This window comes from Pteropus vampyrus, unplaced genomic scaffold (genome assembly GCF_000151845.1).
Source record: "Pteropus vampyrus isolate Shadow unplaced genomic scaffold, Pvam_2.0 Scaffold49, whole genome shotgun sequence".
Classification (NCBI taxonomy): Eukaryota; Metazoa; Chordata; class Mammalia; order Chiroptera; family Pteropodidae; genus Pteropus; species Pteropus vampyrus.
In genome coordinates, this window is record NW_011888830.1 from 3,164,130 (window position 1) to 3,177,916 (window position 13,787).

A 13,787-nucleotide genomic window follows, 5' to 3' on the forward strand; every position below is an offset into this window, starting at 1 on the left:
CCCTAAATGAGCCTGACCAACAAGAACGTGAAATGGTTACAGCATGAGAACCACCAAAATAGCTGCTTTTTTTTTTTTTTTTGAAATTTAAAGTTAATAACCCTTCCCAGAGGAGCCTTGAACTGAATCTTTGTTCCACCCAGAAAACTCTGGGCACTGGGAGGGCTGCAGCTGCACCGCGGTTACGCCATGACCTCTGAGCACATTTCACGAAAAAAGGAAGTTTTGTTCTTCAAGTCTGTGGCACGCAGTGAGAGTCAACACAAGCCACTTCCCATTTCTAGTTCTTCTCTGGCTGAGGAGTCGCCAAAGAGAGAGGGTAAAGCGGGATCGATGAGGCAACAGGTTAAGGACCGAGCGTTCGTTTTACCGTCCAGTCTCGAATGCCAAATGATTTTGTTCTAATCACTTAGCACAGGCTCCTCAGTGTCCCCGCCTGTAAAATCAGATTAACAATGCCCAACTGGTTGAGCTTAAAAAAGTGTAACTAGCATTCATCAGAGTAAGGTTTTTCGGGGTGCTAGGGTCTGCGCTTATAATTCCGATTAAAACTGAAATATCAAGAGAGGAATGATCCAAGGCAGGGAATTTACCTACCAGATGGTGGTTCTGAGCTTGGTCTCGCTGAACCTGCTGTCCATACCTCCAGCGACCCAATCACTACCTCCAACCTCTCGATCCTTCCTTCCTTTCCAGACCAGGGGTTACCTTTTGCCTTCATCAGCTTCCCTACCTTAGGCCTCTGAGAACGCTCTAGTGCACTCAGTGCCCTTCCTGACCTTCCGCCACATCTGTCTTAGTCATCTCCAGCTTCAGGTTCCCCACGATTCCGTTTCTCTGCTCACCCCTGATGGACAGTCACAGAACCAAACCGCAGGGCCCACTCTACATCGCCACGGTCTGAGTGTGCCCCGCCGGCCTTTCTTCCTCTCGTCAGAATTCCCGGCGCTGTCATTTAAAACCGTTTTCGTTCTTAAGGTTTCGATTCCACCGCCCACCTCAGAAACGTACGCGCTCCTGAGAAGAGCAGGGCCATCCGCCCTGGGGACTGGTCCCCCCATCAGACTGACACGAGCTCTGCTGCCGTCACCTCCCGTCTCTCTGCCCTGCCGCGTAGCTCTTCAGACGCTCCTGTCTCTTCGAGGACGCTGATTCCTGTCTTCCTCACGCTTTCGCTATCACCTTTTGCTCTACCTTGTCACCTTTTGTTTAAAAAACAAGCTATAGCTAAGCCCCTCATTCGCGACCAGACCACTAGAGAGGGTGGTCTCGGATCCCAGCCCCGCACGCGAACCTCACAGTCCTCCCCCAACGCCGGCCGCCGTCGCCCCTCTGAAACGCTCTGCAGTCCTTCCCACCGCCGAGTCCAGTGGCTTTTCTAGGCCCGTGTCCCCCTTGGCTCCCCTGCAGCAGCACCTCAGATTCAACAGAGTCAAAACTGAACTGAATATGAAATATTCGGCCCCTGCCTTGTTCCCACCGTTGCCGACTGCTTTCCCATTTCTCCCAGTTATGCCCAAACCTCCCAGTCATCACTGTCCCCATTTAGTTACCGAGTCTCCTTCCTCGCGGCACTCATGTCTGCGCCCCTCAATTCCTCCCTCTCCGTCCTCTGTACAGACTGTCCCTCTTTAGGTTCCATGCATTTTAGAGGCACACTGCACCAGCCCCCCGGCCCCTTCTCCCCTTGCTAAAGTCCCCCTCGCAGACCCTCAGTTGTCTGACAAATAAAATTCAAATGTTTCACCCTGAGAATTCAGGCGCTCTCAGAACTGGGCGGAGCCTATATTCCTAGACATCGTGACTTCCTCTCTTCCATTCTATTTCATGGATTTCATACTCCCTCTGAACTCTGGGAGAAGTCATGGTTCCCAGAAGTCGCCCTGCATCTTCAAACCTCCGCACCTGAATCAGGCCACTTCACCCGTTTGTAATGTTCGACTCTGTCTTTACTTACTGAAATCCTAATTTTTTTCCAAGATTTGATAAAGATGCCACCTTTTCCTATCTTGCTAGCTACGAGTTGTTCACACCCCACCCCCACCCCCAGATCTCCAGAGTTCAGATACGCTCATCTCTTTCTCACTTAGACTTATTTCATGTTCTTTTACGTTATAGTGACCTGTGTATTGGCCTCATTGTCTCTATGAGATTCAAGTTCTTGGGGACAGCGATGATGATAATAATTGTAATAATAACCACCACCACCACCACCACCACGAGCTGGTAGCCTATTCCAGCTCTGTGCAAAGCATATGACTTCATCTCCGCGACCCCAGGAGGAGGGTCTCCCCGTTCAGATGTGATTAAGGAATGTGCCCAAGGACAAGGCCCAGGAGCGGCTGAGCCAGAAATTAAATTTAGACTTCGAAAGCCATACTCTTAACTCCTGTGTGGTATTATTTCTCGTCATCCACAGACTTGACCAACAACCACGGAATAAAACACCCTCTCCACAAGTCCTAGGAGGTGAGGTAGTTGACTCAGCCAGGCATCCCAGAGTTGCTGAGCCTGCACGGTCAATATCTCCATCTATAGGGAGAAGAAAAAGGTAGCGTAGGCTCTAACTCTTACGGGATGATTTAAAAAATGGAACAAAAGTTTTACGCCTCAAAGATGACACAGAACATCAGATGCAAAGTGAGGGGAAAAAATATGATTCAACTGGATTAGGTGAATTGCCTTGGAACCGTCGACATCAGTAAGGCAGTGAATCAAGGCCACTCCAAAGCCTTACTTAGATCTTTTACACCGTGTTTAGAGAACGCCTCCAAAACTCTAATTTCTGAGGCTCCGATATCACTCTGGGGAAAACACGGTAATTGTATTCCGCCAGCAGAGTCAGGACCAACGTAAACGTGGGGTCCCATTTTACATGAAGAGGCAAATAACATATGACACACACAGGTGTCCAGTATAAAGAAAAGTGGTGGCTGTTGCTCTCTCAAAGTAAGAGCCTAAGGACTATAATCCTCTGAGAGGAATGTCATTATACAGCTCAAATCCCATCACAACTAATACCATTACAACAGAGATGTCTGTATAACAAAAACCCTTTCAAGCTTTGGCTGACAGCCCACGTACTTCAAGCAATATTTGATGTGAGACTTGGAGTTCACAGTAATGGGAATTGACCTATATTTCCAAAGGTAAGATTTGAATGATTTCATCTGTAACTTCTATCCCAGGGCACCAAGAGTTTTGGAGTGATGTACAATCTAAACCCATGAGCATAAAGACTAAACACAAAGACAGAGACAAAATCAACCCGGCTTTTTCAGGGCAAAATTCCTTCCTTTCACTTGGGGAACACTTAGGTAAAGGAGAAGGCCTCTGGCCCAACCCTGAAATGGAGCAGAACAAGGCTGGTTTGCAGTCTCAGCTCCCAGAGAGGGAAGATGGTGTACAGCACATGAAGACAGATGGACCGTGCTGAAATTTCTATTCTGCCTCTTACCAGCTTGGTAAACGGAGCTACATTTTTAACTTTTTCTGAGCCTCATCTGTAAAGTGTGACTAATACCGCCTACTTTCAGGATTTCAGTAAGAACGAAATGAGACAACATATGTGAAACCCCTAACATAGAACTTGGTACACGGCACAGGCTCAAAAAAAAAAAAAAAAAAAAAAGTAAGCTCCATTATCAGGCCTCTCTTCCCCTCCAAGACCTTGGGCTTATGCAAACTATTTTAATGAAGTTAGCTATAAGACCCAGTGAATGAAGTTAACAAAATGTACCGTCTCGAATATAGGCTGATAAGAGATTGCTCAGAGGAACTCTGGAGAAAGAGAGAAAAATCGTAGAACTAGGCCATGCCCAAGTACTCACTTCATTGAGAGAAAGGTCTTTTTGGTTAAAGTCAGACACTTGTAATCCAAAGATAAAATGTGAGTAATCAGGCATCATAATAAATGAACTCATATTATATCAGAGATCATTTTGAAAAATGCTGAAATAAATTGAAATTTGGAGGCACATTTTCCCAGTCAAGAATGAACTGTAGTGTCTGCTCTGAAGCACTAGTTTACTGCCTCTGGCCTAGTTTTCTGTGGATGCCATTCCACAGGGTGGGAGGACCCACACTTGCTAATAAATTCAGTCCAGTGCATCATACTCTCTTTCCTCAGTAGGATATTGTGGGAGTTAATGATCAAAAACCAAATTCTAGTGTTCTCCATTTGGAAAACATGTAGGTAAACAATTTAGGACATGACCAATACAGGTTCTTAACAGTGCTCTAATTTGTGACGTCTTTAATCTGTCTGTTTTAGAGATCTCATTTTCTATTTTGCAAGTTATGCAACGATGAAGTTTGTGGTGACAAAATTTCATATGTGTTCCTTTCAAAACACTCTCGTTGTTACATGATATGTTTTGAGATAGAAAACGAGAGTCTTATGAGCATAATCTGAAGATATGTCTGTTCATCTTTATAAGTATTAATTAGGCTTTTAAATTCCTTAAAAGGTTCATTCCAGAAAGTCCAAAAAGACCTCGGCGACGACAGGGAACAAGAGATGGCCCATTTCTTAGTGTCACTGAATGTCACTCAGTGTCAGCGTTTTAATGATTACTCAGTCCTACCCCTTCACCTCGATGGCAACGGAGAGGCGCAGAGCAAAGTGTGTGCTGACGTTCCTGTGCTCAACAAAAGTGAATGTACAAGGCAAACAATGAGCTCGCAGGGAGCTCTTGGGAAAGGCTATAGAGAAACAAAATAACAGGCCCGACAGAAACGTGAAGATACAAAGAAAAAGAAACTGTGAGACCCACAGAAAGACATTGGAGCCCTGGGCAGAAAAACCAAGAGATCAAGAACAGAGGAAGAACAAAATTACTAAAGCAAGGTTAGAATAGCGGAGACCAAGTGGCAGCAGCAGAGAAGGTATTTTAAATTCGCTCTGCACAGAGCTTACAAAGGATGACTCCAATGCACAGGGGCTTCAACCCAGGACAGAGGTTTCTGGCTTCTCTCTCTCTTAATCGCTGTCCCCATTCCCCCCACCCAATATTGCCCTCATCTTAAAATGGAGGCAGGAGAAGCCACCAGACTGTACATGAGAATCGTACCACAGGGGAGGGCGTAAACCGCAAGTATTTCGAAGGTGTGCTAACTATTTCAGGCCGCTAGGGTGTTACTTCCTGCCCCCCGGAAGGCACACTTCACCTAATGATCCCCATCTAGACCCAAGGAACTGATGCCCCTCCTAAAAGTGTACCCTTTATTCCCCAGACCGCCGGGACCCCACTGTTCCTAAGACATTTCAGCATTCCCCCACAGGCTACGGAAAAGTGAAAAGGCAATTGTAATTACACGAGCAATCCCGGGAAGGGAAGGAGTGGGAAGAGTGAGCTCCTGAAATGCAAGGCTGAGCAACACGATTCCTTAGAGAGGCGGCCGCTCCGCCCGAGAAGAGCCTGCACTGCCTGCAAAGTGACCTCAGGAGAGCGAAGCGCGCAGGGACAGAGGCGCGGCCCGGGCCCGCTCGGTCCACCTGCCCCGGGCGGGCGGGGGCGCGGGGAGGAGCCGGGCTGGCCGCGGGGCGCGGGGGCAGCAGGCGCCCCGCTCGCCGTCTCCCGTCCGCGACGCCCAGGGAGCACCCCCTCCGCCCCCCGCCCCCGCCCCGTCCCCCGGGCACCCCGACCGCGCGCCCCCCGCTGTCTGTACCTTTACTCTGGGGAGGGTTCTGACTCCGGTCCCGGAGGACGTTGATCTGGTAGACGGCTCCGTAAGGCTCGAAAAGTTCTTTCAGCTCCTTCTCCGACCAGGACCGGGGGATCTGCCCCACAAACATCTTAATGGCATCTGGGTCTGGCTGGTCTGAGTGATCCAAAGCGCCGTTCATCTTGTTGGCTGTGCCGTTACTGTCAAAAAAGGGAACCGGGAGCCAGAGTTAGGGCTGCACGGCGAGGGACAGGAAGAAAAAAAACGGGGGGCGGGGTGGGGGCGGGGAGGCGGAAGGAGGACGAAGAGGAGCGCGGGGCAAAGTGCCTAATGAGTCGCAGAAATTTGATGAACTAAAAACAAAGCGCAGGCACCATTCGGCCGCTCCTGGGCGGCGGCGGCTGTCACTGCGGACTGCTGCTGCTCAGCACCGCCGCCCCAGCGCAGGCCAGCGCCCCGCCGGCTGTCACCCGGGGCGTGGACATCCTGCACCCCGGCTCGGGAGGCAGCTGCAAGTTAAGTGCAGGTCTCGTGCTGCAAGGCTGCCATCCACGCATCCGCAGCCTGATCGGCCTCCCCGGCTCTCGTGTGGAAAGAAAAGGCAGGGCTGGATTTCTGCTGGATTCCCACCCCCCTTCCCCTCCCTTTTTGGAGATTTTTTTTTTTTTTTTTTGGAAGAGAGGAGAGAGGTGGTAATAATAAAGTCACATGAAAAGAAAATGAAACATTTGGCAGTCCGTCAGATGACTAATGCGAGATGCTGATGATGAATTTGCAGAGTGCGCGCGAGGCATCCATGTGTGCATCAAATTAGTACGTTGTTGCTGCTCAGAAAGGAAAAGGCTCCAGCAATGCGGCTGGGTGCAGCCGATTGGCTGCCGACCCTGGAGGAGAGGGCCTGGGCGGGGAGGGGGTTTCCCATTTAAAAAGCGCATTGTTTATGGGACCCGGGCACAAAGGGTTTAATTCAGAGAGGCAAAGGCGATCTCAGAATTGCCTGCTTTGTGCTGGGGGAAAAAAAAAATGCAGCCCCACAAAGTTGAGTTCCCGCTAAAGGACACTGAATATTTCAAATCTTTCACACTCCATAAATTGCTCTCTGTATGTCTGACTTCCAGATGTTGCACTTGAGTTCTAAACAATCACACGTTTGGGAGAGAAAAGAGAAAAGTCGGCCCTTTCTCCTCCTAGCTTCAGTAAATATTTGAGGCTGATACCAAAAGCAAGAACATAAGCTTTCACATATCACTCTTCCCTAAGATTTCCAAAGGCCCCGTTTGGAAAAGAGAATGCTTGTCTAGAGCCTGCAATTCTAGTCATCATCATGTAATATGATGATGATGGTGGTTTTTTTGTTTGTTTGTTTGTTTTTGTTTTTGTTTCTGGTTTTCTTTTTTTTTACTTGGATCCTCTCATCAGAGCTTCAGTAAATAATGAAGCAAGAACATACACCCTGTTCGTTGTGCCCTCCTCTGAATGCACCTTAGACCCACCCACTCTGTCAAGTGACAGGGCTGAATGCCTTGAGCAGCATTCATTTTCAGTACTGTGCTCTTGGTTTAGCTTCTCACAGCCTGTGAAAGTAAAATGCACCTCGATAAGTGTAAATCAGCAGACAAAATATCTCCAGAGCCATGCTCATGACCATCCTCCAGCCTCCAGTCCAAGAGGCAGAAAGGTCAAAAGGGCCCACGTAAACTAAAACTTCAGACAGAGTGGCAGGAGTCAGTTCACTGTAGACGTGGGTAATAAAAAGAAAGTATTCAAAGATCTTCAGTAGGGTTCTTATTTGGTTAAAACAAACAAAAAACACTGAAACACCTTAAATCTGCTGTGGACCTAGGCTAGTCCTAAGCTCTTGGGGGCGGAGGGCGGGGGGAAGATATTTAGGGCTAAAAACCAAGCAAACAAACAAAAATCTATGGAGAAGAGAAACTGTGAATTCAATTTAATCCAGAGCAAAACGATGGCAAATACGCTTCACCAGGTCCTGGCTTCAATTTCTACTTCTTCTCATGCCCACATTTTACCACTTAATTTTTTTCCCCTTGAGATAAACAATCAGACTGTCTAACTTGAAGCACTTTCAGAGCTTTCCCTAATCAACCTTATCGTTATTAAAAAAAAAAAAAAAAGGCTGCTAAAGAAAATATTGAACATAAAAATCTTTCAACATTTTAGGTGTAATGAAATGCTTGCTTATATCCCACCTCCATAGTTTACCCTGTCCTTATGCATACTTGTTTTCAAATCGCCCTTCGAGAATTCAATAAACACTTTAACCTGGTGGAGCGAACGTGGGTGGGGTGGAGGTGACAAGAGCCCCCGGCAGGACAGAATGCAGTGTTCACAGCTCTTTGAGAGCTGAGTGTGTGGCAAGACTTATTTCTGGGGCAGGAAGGACTTGTGGTTACCGCTGTTGACAATCAGCTAGAATGGAAAGAGGAAGGCATTGCCACAGGTCTCACTCAGCTAACAGAGAACGGAAGTTCAAAACACGGAGCTGTTGCATCTTGTCTGTACAGAGCAGTTAATATAATGGAGGAGCTGGGTCAAAGTATAGCAGTCCTAATGTCTAAACTTAGAACCCAGAGCGAGCATTCCTTCATGTCTCTCCAAACGAGAGGCCATTTTTTTACTCTCTCAAAAAATGCACACTCACCGAGGCACGTAGAGGAGGAGAGACTGAGAAGAGGGCTTACGTCCTGTACTTTTGACTTTTGGTCTTTGTGGTGCTGAGCTCAGAGTTACAATCCCTCTCACACCAGCCATCCTTCAGAGATGCCTGGAGTCCTACTGTCCCCCTGAGGCAGCTTCCTGACTGTGCCGCTCTGGGCCTCGGACTCTTCCTCTGTGAAATGGGAATGGCGGGCTCCATTTCACAGTCACGTGCTCGGTACAATACATGGGCCCAGAGTAAGTGTCTAACAAGGGACAGCTGCTTCTGTGTTTAACCTCTTCTTTGAACTTGTGATGTGCCTGAAATGAGTGACTACCACAAGTCTACCTCTCAATCCAAATTTCCTCATCGTATAGACTCAAACACAACTCATATCCTAAATAGGAACAATTTTTTTAAAGGAGCACTTATAAGCCAGATACTGCGCAAGGTGCTTTACATACATTATTTCTAATCCTTATAACAACGTTTTGAGAAAGTATTATTTTCCAGATGCAAGCATCTAAGAAGTTCCTTTCCTAAAATTATCAGCTTATAAATTATACAAGTAGAATTCAAACCCAGGCCCGATGGGCTCCAAAGCACAAAATATTTCCAACCCATCGTGTGGCCAAATGCTGCATCAAGTCTGCCCTGGGCTGACAGTGAACAGCTCATGGCAAATCTGTGAGAAAACAAGGCCAGGAGCAAGACCTACTGGGCCGCTGGAATCCCACTGCCGAATAAAAGGCAGCATTGCAAGAAACACACACACATCTGTCCTCTTTTCTAACTGTGGGAAGGAGGGGGCAAAACGCTGAACTTCAGAGTCCGTTAAGACTACTTTCCGGCCCACGTTTTCTCAATAATCACTTAGGCGTCTCCATGTCCACAGATTCCCTTCCTTCCTCTCAACCCCCACAGGGTCCCTTCAATGCGAGCCTCTCATCCACATCGGTACCCTCTCCCTCACTACTTGCCATTGTGCAAACAACTGTCCCAAAGATTCGCACCAAGTGCTAAGGGCATGATAGTCACTTCCTTAAGGAAATCCAAGGAGGTCTAGTTGTTATACAAATCAACAACAAGGACAGCACATCTTCCCGTACGCTGTGAGGGACAGGTGGGCCGACCCGACCCATGGCCCCATCTGGCCAAACCCCACACCCCTGATCCTTATGTCACTGCCACAGCCTGGTTAACTTCTAATGCATCCTCCCGCTGGACTCCCAACTTTCCTCCTGGTGGAAGCTCATTTCTAGTCTAACTTCTTTTGTCTCATGGGGCTGTCAGAGCTGACACTTCTAAGGAAGCCAGAAATGGCGTGTCCAACAGTTAAACCTTTGGGAGTTCTTGCCAGAGGCCAGGAAAAACAATGTACTCTTCAGAGAAGTAATTACGGGAACAAATACCTCAAATCTCAGTAATACCTCAAGACGTTGTAAGATCTTCTATTTACTCCCCAGCCATCCTCGGCGCCCACCACAGTGCAAGAATCAGATTCGAATTCAACTATTATTTATTGAGGACCTACTCTTTTCCAGAGAACTTTGCCAGGTGCTTGACACTCAATATCACAACAGCTCCAGTAGCTGAAATCATTATCTCCATTTTGGAAATGAAGCAATTGAGCCATGGAGGCAAAGGGATCTTTTCCTATGTCACACCCCAAAGAAGAGGTGCCTGCAGAATCTGGACACTTTAAGAGGTAAAGGTCCACTGTCGTCACTTAATATTCTATGAACCGGGTGATGTTTCCTATGGACTCAGCGGCCACTTACAGGCCTTCGACATAAGCACATACATCTCTGCTGGCACTTGTCCTACAAACTATAAGACTGCGAGTGCCAAGTCTGCTTTCGCTCTTGGCAAGGAGCCAACTATAAGGCTCCTCCAAGACAGATGCCATATGGAACCAGACCACAAGTTAGAGAGCACTAAGCCAGCGGGCATCGGTGGCATCGGCCTCAGAGCCAAGATGGAAATATAATGATGTTTGGAAAAAAACCGAAAGTGCTTACTTTCTGCTTTCGGCACAGGCACTGACCTACTTCCCTACTCTATTTTGCTGTAAAGAGAAGTAAGTAGATCGACAGAAGATATGCAAGATCTTCAGAGTTTCTTCTAAGCACTAAAACATTAAAATTACAATAATTGATTTAAATGCATTATTATCATTATTAATTCCAGGACAACAAGCTTCCATAAAGCCCAGTGAACTGCAAGTTTTTGTTTGGAGAATGGATGCAAAAGAATTGATATTTTTATTCTTTCTTTTGTTCCTTGGATGATGACTTTCTGTACTATCCCCTTCACTGACACAGAAGAACAAGTAACTTATAAAATGGGTATAAGAAATGCCAAGTGGCTATAAATTATTGTATTAATGCTGGAAAAAAAAAAAAAAAGACAGAAAAATGCTACCTGTAGAAGCTATCCCAACCCAAAACCAACATGCAAAGATGCTTTGTCTTTGAAAAAATTTTGTATAAAGACAGCTCATCTCCCCGGTAGTTTTCAATAATCTTATTATTCCCATACTTTTTATCTTAGTGTTTTTGTTTCCAAGGAAGACTCTGTATCAGTGCTGCTGAACCTTGTGCAGTGATGAAAATGTTCTACAATCTCCACATTCCAGTATGGTGGCCACTGGTTACGTGTGGCTGCTGAAGCCGTGAAATGTGTCTAGTCCAACTGAGAAACCAAATTTTAATTTTATTTAACGTTATCTTAAATTTAAGTAGCTCTAAATGCAAAAATACCGTTAAAAAACTAATTAGAGTTGAAATTCACCAAAACATTAATTCATCAGGAGGTTGTTTTGGGAAAATGGGAATGAGGCATCAAGGAAATGACACGGAGGCTTGAGGCACGCGAACGCAGGTAGCCGGGGTGGTGGGTTCTTGTTGTGGCTCAGTATTAACTTAACTGGGGGATCCTGGGCAATTCATATAACCGTGCCTCAGTTTCCTCGTAGAAAACTAAGAGAAAAATAGTTCCCATCTAGCTCTCAATTTCTATAATTCTATGATTATGGTTTGGCCCTGATGATGATAAATGGAAAAGATAATTTAGATAATATGACCAGCTGCCTGAAACCTTAGAGTGGGTTCCCTGTGTCTAAGTTAGTCCCTGGGGCTCACAGGTGACTAAGGCCCAGGCCAGGGAGCCGACCAGGTGTCACCTACACTGTCGAGAGAAGCCTGCAGGCTCGGATGGAGCCGCGGAGTGGCTGGGGGCGTGGGGCTGCTGCCAGAGCATCATCTCTCTCAATTTGTACTAATTCTTCCTAATATCCCAACTGCGGTCCCATCATTTCAGTCAGCTGACAGGCCACTCTTTCAAAGGGCCGGGGAATCGTTTTTTAATATCATTTGTACTTAAACAGCAGTACACGGAGAAACAGGCTTTGTTTGGTGATCACAGGAAGTCATCCCAGACTGAGCTGAACGAGGCATAAGGAGAAAGAACCTGGCTACAGGCCTGGTGCCCCCCGGCAGGCAGCAGGGCGGGCATGGGACCCCGTGCGGTGAACCATCTTCCGCGCTGTCCCCACGGCTGCTGCCTATTACTTAACGACAGAATCCTCTCCTCGCTGGACCAGCAGTGTGGCCCTGGGGGTGCCGCATTGGCTCTCCCCCACACCGCATCTGGAGACCCTACCAGAGTCGGGGACGAGGCCCTGTTCAGAAGCCGCCACTCTACCCTCTACGCTCACCGCAGCCTCTCGGTTTAGGAAAAGGAATCGGCTGTCACCCGACCTCATGCTCTGGGACTTGCATCTCCCTTTGAAAATGCACCACTTCGGGGGTCGCTGTGAAGAGAGCTCTATCTAGCAGGATCTTGGGGTACTGGACAATGTAGGTAAACCTCTTGCCAATAAGGTGATCAAACCAATGACATCCCTGTATTGACCTAGAAGGTACTGTCGCCATTTATCCAGTGCAGCCAACGTTTTGTGAGTCGTGGCTGTGGCAACAGAGAATGGGCCCCCCCCTCTGAGGGGAGACACCTGTAATTGGCTGCGAACTCAGAGAAGAGTAACTGGACCAAATAATACCCCAAGTAGCTGGAGGAGGCAGGGTTTTCTCCAAATGCTCAAACTGTAAATAAATTGATTTGTGCTCTTTTGAAGAAAAGGTTCAAGTTTCCTATTCCTTACCATATAATATTTTCACCCTTTTGCCAAAATTTGAAAAAAAAAAAAAACCCCTAAAAACATACAGGACATCAATTTCATTCCTACGTGTCTAAGAAAGAACATTTGTGGTGGGCATTCTGGTGGCTTGCTAGTTAATGTCGAACTGTATCTGGTTGGATGTCTAAAAGCTATACATATGGCCCCTGACTTACAGTGGGGTCACATTCTGATATACCCATCGGAAGGTGACAACGTCGTAAGCTGAACATGCGCTGAATGCACCTGGCCTACTGAACATCACGGCCCTGCCTGGCCCGTCTAAAATGTGCTCGAGACATTCCTGTTAGCTACGGTTGGGCAAAATCATCGAACACAAAGCCTACTTCCTAATAAAGTGCTGGATGTCTCACGTCATTTACTATGTGTATCGCTTTGATATCATCACGAAGTTAAAACATGACAAGTCGAGCCATGGTGAGTTGGGGACGACTCGTATGTTTGTCAGGGTGAAATGCAATCCTGCCTGGCAGGAGACTATTCCTGTAGAAAAGGCTGCAGAACACACGTCTTTGGACTCACCCAGCAAAAGGAAAACCTTATTGCTTAATCTCGACTTGACCGCTGGTAAAAAGCAGAAAGCTGGGACCCCCCCCCTCACCCCGAGAAGTAAATGTGGAGGCAGCCGGGGGTACCTGGGGTCTGCACACACACTGACACCCGCTGAGAAGGCCGTGAGGCGCCGGCCCTGGACAGCCCCTGTCCAGGGGGCACATTTCCTTCCGTGATTTGTCAGAAACAGTTCAGAGGACTTCAGAGCAGAGGGCATTAGCACAGGAAGAGGTTTCTGAGATGAACTCAGAAATGGCGACAGGGGAATAATAACGACACAGAAATTGGTATCGGCTTCACATTTTCAAAGTGCTTGAGGGCTCACTTTAATTAATCTCCCTCTGTGACTGCCCCCCACTTTACAGATGGAGAAAAGAGGGAGGGCAGGGGCGGCCTGGCTCTGGGGGACACCCTTCCAGGCGCCCACAGCTAAGGCTGCAGAAGTCGCCCGTTGGCTTTGGCCAGTACTTGTCAGTGGCCCTTGGGATGATGGGGAAAACGCTGCTGGTTTGGCTCATCAATTAACTGAAAGGTAAGTCTTTAGGAAATAAAGACAAATGTGGGGAAAACCTCAGTACGGCCCCGAACTTCCCAAACTGAACACTGATTTTTAGCTGAGATGTCCAGCGGTAAGCGATGAAGGTAAGGGGTGTATGCTGAGAGTGACAAACGGCACAGACACCGGGCCTGGGAGCAACTGTGCTCCCCCAA

At 47.4% G+C, this 13,787-nt stretch overlaps 1 protein-coding gene across 3 annotated transcripts in view; it reads right to left on the reverse strand.

Moving 5' to 3' along the window:
• CELF2 (CUGBP Elav-like family member 2) overlaps positions 1-13,787 on the reverse strand; it is a 512,960-nt gene that overhangs the window by 151,817 nt on the left and 347,356 nt on the right. For 2 of the 3 annotated variants that reach the window (XM_011359641.2, XM_023530354.1), the window contains one exon: positions 5,671-5,867. In XM_011359641.2, coding sequence (XP_011357943.1) covers positions 5,671-5,867 — 197 coding nt within the window. Of the gene's footprint in view, positions 1-5,670; positions 5,868-6,041; positions 6,480-13,787 lie in introns of those variants that run through there. The other variant, XM_023530355.1, reaches the window with a different exon arrangement.